This window comes from Rhinoderma darwinii, chromosome 13 (genome assembly GCF_050947455.1).
Source record: "Rhinoderma darwinii isolate aRhiDar2 chromosome 13, aRhiDar2.hap1, whole genome shotgun sequence".
Classification (NCBI taxonomy): domain Eukaryota; kingdom Metazoa; phylum Chordata; class Amphibia; order Anura; family Rhinodermatidae; genus Rhinoderma; species Rhinoderma darwinii.
Window position 1 is genome coordinate 41,884,902 of NC_134699.1, and position 6,416 is coordinate 41,891,317.

General features: G+C 42.0%; 1 protein-coding gene across 4 annotated transcripts in view; it reads left to right on the forward strand.

Moving 5' to 3' along the window:
* Positions 1 to 5,752, forward strand: part of ELMO2 (engulfment and cell motility 2) — a 30,999-nt gene extending 25,247 nt beyond the window's left edge. For 3 of the 4 annotated variants that reach the window (XM_075846063.1, XM_075846065.1, XM_075846064.1), the window contains 7 exons: positions 1,584 to 1,720; positions 2,135 to 2,298; positions 2,696 to 2,808; positions 2,895 to 3,002; positions 3,492 to 3,574; positions 3,663 to 3,740; positions 4,797 to 5,752. In XM_075846063.1, coding sequence (XP_075702178.1) covers positions 1,584 to 1,720; positions 2,135 to 2,298; positions 2,696 to 2,808; positions 2,895 to 3,002; positions 3,492 to 3,574; positions 3,663 to 3,740; positions 4,797 to 4,997 — 884 coding nt within the window. In that variant the 3' untranslated portion in view covers positions 4,998 to 5,752. The remainder of the gene's footprint in view (positions 1 to 1,583; positions 1,721 to 2,134; positions 2,299 to 2,695; positions 2,809 to 2,894; positions 3,003 to 3,491; positions 3,575 to 3,662; positions 3,741 to 4,796) is intronic. The other variant, XM_075846066.1, reaches the window with a different exon arrangement.
* The last annotated feature ends 664 nt before the right edge of the window (positions 5,753 to 6,416 follow it).

Consider the following 6,416-nt stretch of genomic DNA (forward strand, 5'->3'; position numbering starts at 1 on the left):
CTTAGATCTTTGCATTGTGACATTAATCTGTTATTCCTCCTGGAAATTTATGAATAAATTCACTGGATGTTACTTTGTCCCTTGCGAATGGGGCGTATCCCTGCACAATTTGGCAATGTCTAATCATTGTTGATAGAGTCTGGCTCTGAAGAGACACCCTATTGACAAGGGAGAATGGTATCGCCCAGTTATCAATTTATTCATACATTTCCGGGAGGATTAACAGAGGAACAGCACACTGCAGAGTTATAAGTAAAGATGATCCATCATTATTATTTCATGGGGAATAAAAGTATTTACTAAAACAGACGTATGATGTAGGGAGAGTCGACAGTTCCTCTTCAAACAGATCTGGAAAAATTAAAGTTGCTCTTTGACTCTGATTGGTTGCCGTGCAGCAAGGCAAGTTTTTTTGTTCGACAGGTTGATAAAAGAGGTGCAGTGTTCCCTATATATATGAAGACATTGGAATCAGTCTGTATAATAAAAAGACAACTGTGCATCCGAAGGTGAAAATAAATACTTATTCTGTATCCAGCCACTGCTCTGTTTCCCCAAAGTTTATAAACTAAGCAGTTGAATATGGGTTTAAATAGGATCTGTCACAAGTTTATCAATTCCCTATCTCCTACCTAAGAGGTGACTTTTCACGCTGGGCGGTGTAATGTTTTCTGTATGACGCTGTCCAATCAGCATACAGCTTCTCCCCCTTCCCTGCCCAGCAACACAGCCTGATCATACAGTATACAGCTTCCATTCCCGACTGTATTTTTAACTGGTGATATCTCCAATTGTTTCCCAGCTAGAACTGCAATCCCGGTGTCATATGAAAATTAGAATCTCATCTTTCATATGACACCAGAACCTCTGATCCACAGCTGGAGATATGGCTGTTTTAATTGATTCCCTCTTCCCTCAGTCTGAGTCTCTCACACTGTGTGAAGCAGCTTCATGCTGATAGGACACTTTAGAGGCTGTGAGGAGGCTCCACCTCCGAAGAGTCACTGGTGGCGACGCCCATTTGTCAAGTACAGGCTCATTTACATATTTAGAAACATAACTTTTGGGGACACAATCTTCACTAGCATTATCAGTGTAATATATTAGCTATGAGATAGGCCGTTACTAAACTAGTCCCAGAGCCTCTTTAATGGCTATGTACACATTTTTTTTTAAAATAAATTAGTCAGTGTGTTTAGTGTAACTTTGTAATTAGTCTTTATTAAAAAATTATTTTATGAACTTAGATGTGATCGATTACAGGTGGATCCTGCATGTCACAGACACGCAGGACCCACCGACACTGAACCCGTCAGGACCAAGGGATTCAGTGTGAAACTAACTATATAGCTGCTCTGTATAGAGAAAACAGAACAGCTGTATCTCCAAAAGTAAAACGTTTTTTTTTAATAAAGACCAATTACAAAGTTACACTAAACGCACTGACTAATCTATTTGTTAAAAAAAAAAAATCCCTCAAATGTGTCCATACCATTAAACATTTTTATTATGATATGTAGGTGGGATAGATCTAGCAGTTCCCCTTTTAGCACATTCTAAGTATTTTCGTCTTTGTTACACAGCTAATGAAGGTCGTAATGATTATCACCCTATGTTCTTCACACATGAGAGGGCATTTGAGGAGTTTTTCTGTATCTGCATCCAGTTGCTTAACAAGACCTGGAAAGAGATGAGAGCCACCGCTGAGGACTTTAATAAGGTCAGTTGTGTGCATGTTATATCTATGGAGAAGATCAGCGCAGCACATGTACTGGACATCTCACATCTTTATATAGAGTTTTAAAAAACTAACTTGACCTTGAGTAGACATTTAGACCGTATTCCTTGATCTGTGTCATGTCCTACCAACACTGAACTATGCAATGGCTCCCAATAAGTCACCCCCTAAAATGCCAATAAAGAGAAGCAGAATCTCCATTTAAACAGTAGTCCTATTCAAATAAGTCTGTTTATTAACATATATGTGGTCCGCTTTTCTCCAGCCGCTTGGCATTTTAGTGGGTGAACTTAACCTTTTAACGCTATGCGGGCATGTGTAAAAAATCCATAATGGAAACGGCTTTGTCATGTCCCCTATTAATAAATGCCGAATTTCTCCCACTGGCTGTTTCAGGTAATGCAGGTTGTGAGGGAGCAGATTACCCGTGCGCTTCCCTCAAAACCCAATTCCTTGGAGCAGCTAAAGAACAAGCTTCGTAGTTTAAGTTACACAGAAATCCTTCGCCTGCGTCAGTCCGAAAGATTGAGCCAGGATGACTTCCAGTCTCCACCCATTGTGTGAGTAACTAACCGATCCCGTCTGCTCCTTTGTTCTTATCGGGCTTTGTTCACATCTGCGTCTGAGACTTGCAGCGCTATTTTTCTAGTCAAAATTACGGACACCACGACAGACCCCATTGTAAGTCAAAGGAGTCCTTTGGGTGAACTGGGTGGTGTTTGCCGTGATGTCAACGTAGATGTAAACAGCGCCTTACCTCAAATTCCGGTAAAGCCTCTACGGATTAGAATTTTATTGGCAGATCTTAACAGACTTATGCAACATAAGCAACGCAATGTATTTATAACGTTACATGACTTACTTGGTAGAATAAAACTATATTTGAACATATGAAATGGTGTTCAAAGGCGGAAATTTACTATGAAAGTCGAAAACTTATTTTCTTTCCTCAATTAGTGAATTGCGGGAGAAAATCCAACCTGAAATTCTGGAATTAATTAAACAGCAGCGGCTGAACCGTTTATGTGAAGGAAGCAGCTTCCGCAAGATTGGCAACCGCCGGAGGCAAGGTGATACAAGATGTTGCATTCAGATTTATGGAGTCCATATTAGGAGGTTTTTGGAGGCTATTGGCTTATGGCTACTTTTCTTACAGAGAGGTTTTGGTTCTGCCGTTTGGCCTTAAATCATAAGGTTCTACACTATGGAGACTTAGAGGAGAATGCACAAGGGGAAGTACCCTATGAATCCCTGCAGGAGAAGAGTAAGACTCTAGAACAGCTTGTTGTCTTAGGCCCTGTTCACACAGAGTTTTTTTTGCAGGAAGAAAAAATCTGCCTCAGAATTCCTTCAGGAATTTTGAGGCAGATTTTAACCTGCCTGCGCTTTTTTTTCCCGTGGTTTTCGCAGCGTTTTTCACCAGCGGCCATTGTAGCTAATGCAAGGACCGCGGAGCGTGGGTTTTTTCTGCCTCCCATTGATTTCAATGAGAGGTCAGAGGCGGAAACTGTGGCAAGAACGGACATGACGCTTTTTTTCCCCCGCCAGCGGATAAAAGCCACCGGGGAAAAACACCTCTACCATCCATTGAAATCATTGGAGCACGATTTCAGTTTTTTTTTTGCGCTGCTTCCAAAGCGGTTTCCACGTCAAAATAAGCGCCAAAAAACACTGTGCAAACAGGGCCTTAGACACTCTAGTCCTTTGCCCAAAGGTATATATCACATTCTCACTAATATGCCTCTCTTTGTAGTCCCAGTTGCTGATATAAAGGCTGTGCTCACTGGAAAAGACTGCCCGCACATGAAGGAAAAGAGTGCCCTGAAGCAGAATAAGGTCCGTGCTGAACCATGTTTATATTTTGTTGCTTTATACCATGCCCTCAGACACATTTTCACTATGTCGCTTACTTATTATTGTGTAGGAGGTGTTGGAATTGGCTTTCTCCATATTGTATGATCCGGACGAGACCTTGAACTTCATTGCACCGAATAAATATGAGGTAAATGGTGGTGACTTGACTGTACTTTTTTTCTTCTATTAAAGGGGGTTTCCAATCTTGGACATTTATGGCATATCCAAAGCATATGCCCTAAATGTCTGATACATATGGGTCCTAACTCTGCGATCCGCACCTATCTGGGACACCCATCCTAGCTTGTCCCGCTCCCACTGCTCTCCAGCCACTGTCTGACGAGGATGTGAGGGGTATGGATACAGTCCAGCTAGTCGAGCTACGCTGTTTCCTTAACTCACATAGAATTGAATGGGAGTTACAGAAACAGTGTAGCATGGGAGTTACAGGATATAGCATAAATGTCTGGGACCACCACCTGTTAGGAGAACAGGGGTCCCTTGGACTGCTTGGCTGTCTAAAAAGATTTCATAGACTAAACATGTGTGGCCATTGACTTTTTGAGGTGTGATTCTACATTATTTTGTATTTGTCTCCTCCACCAGCTGACTGGACTTGTAGAATAGGGGTAAGAGTACCCCCTTTATTCTGATAGGTGGGGTTCAAAGCTTGCCTGGCTATTTCAGTAACTCCAGTAGACTTTAGTAGAGGGAGCCGCGCACAAATGTGTCCGCATCTCTATTCAGTTCTGGCTGGAGGCTTTGGCTTATAGAATGGGAGTCAGTGAATCCTTGTTCTCTCTATAAGTGGTCTGCCAGTGGTGAGACCCCCACCTATCAGACATTTATGGTATGCCCTGTGGATATGCCATTGTATATAAAGGTTAGTTTATAATATACTTACTACACTGACTGAGATCACAGACCACGCGGCCTTAAACTGCATCCATGGATAAGGTTTTTATGCAAAGAATCAGTGCAGACAATAGGAGCGTATGGAGCGCTTTTTTTTTTTTCCGTAAACTTCAAATACAATAAGACAAACAATACATTTATTTTTCCTCCACAACACTTCACGTATGACCGTAATTATGATAAAAATGATGATCGTAATAATAATATTTGACACTTTTTATTGTAATTATTTTGCAGCCTCTTTGAGACAATAACGTGTCCTCTGAATTCTTGCTTTTTTTTTGATCAGTACTGTATCTGGATTGATGGAGTGAACGCTCTTCTGGGGAGAGAGATGAGCAGCGAGCTTACCCGCAGTGACATGGACACTTTGCTCAGTATGGAGATGAAGCTGCGTCTCCTGGATCTGGAGAACATACAGATTCCTGAGGTGCCCCCTCCGATCCCCAAAGAGCCCAGCAGTTATGACTTTGTCTACCACTATGGCTGATGTGGAGCATTACAGGGAGGACATGCAACACCCACCAACGTGGGGAGACATCTCTCATTAACAAACTGTATAACACACCAGGTTGGCCCTGAGGGAGGGGGAGGCTTATGTATTACAGGTCCATGCCCACCACCCAGACACAGGCCCAGTCCTCAGAAGAGCTCCCATCATACAGATGTCTGCAGAAAAGCAGTGGGGGTCTCCCATGATATTCCGGGTTACAGTTCTCACTTACCAGCTGCCCTCTTTCTCCAGCTTCATTTTTTACTAGGTACTGAAGGAGGCTGCTTATACGATGGTCTATAGCACTGTAGGGTCCAAATCCGTTTAATTCCATATTTGCCTTAATGATAGAGATTGCTTATCCAATCAGATTGCTGCTTACCACCGTCACCACCAGAATGGAGTCCGGCACAGGCTATTGTGCGCTATGTAAAAGCACAATCGGTTCTCTTTCATTTAGCCAGGGAGGTATCTTCTGTCTTATAACAGGATGTACCTCTCTTTTAGCAAGCCTTTTTTATTTTATTTTTATGCCACTGCCTCTTTGTTAAGAGGTTGCTGCAAATGGGGAGGACTTTTTCATTTATGTACAAAAGCCTTCTTGACGTGGTACGAATCTCATCCCACATAACTGTAAATGACCACTGGGAGAGGGGCCCGGCATTTGAATGTTAGGGATATGTCAAGGTACAGGAGGCTGACATCCAAAATAATATGTAATGTTACTAATAAATAACTGACTCTATGGTGTTCATACTCGAGTGATCATCTTATTGGGGGGCTGTTTTATGTAATAGTCCCTGGGTGACACTGCAATAAATCTAGTACATATTTAAACAAGCATTGAAGGGGTAATGTAGGATCAGAAGAACATGACTACTTTTGTCCAGAAACAGCACCACTCTTCTTCATGGGCTGTAGCTGGTATTACAGCTCAGCCCTATTCAGTTGAATGGGACTGAGCTGCAATACCAGAACACAGCCTATGTAGAGATGAGAAAATCTGCAGCAAATTACAGCACCAGCCATGTGGATGACATTATGAAAGAGATTTCAAAATTGGAGAGATTCATATATATCTTTAGCGTCGAGATTTGGAAGAAAAATGCCTATGTATTGATTTTATGTGATGTGTTTTAATATGTACTTGTATACTTAGAAATCTGGTTTGGTTGCAAATTACTTAGCGAGAGGTCGCTCTACGGAGCTAAAATACACAGTCAGGTCACATTCTTATGACCATCTCCTACTTTTGACCTCGGCAGCGCGTAGCCCATGAAGGAAGTGATGAGTTGTGGGCTGGCTTGGTGGGTATATAAGGTGTGCGATAGGCTGTCTGAACACATATCACTCGTTGCTGCAATGGGTAAAAGGGGCGATTTATCAGAGTTGCAAAAAGGGATGATTATTGGCTTT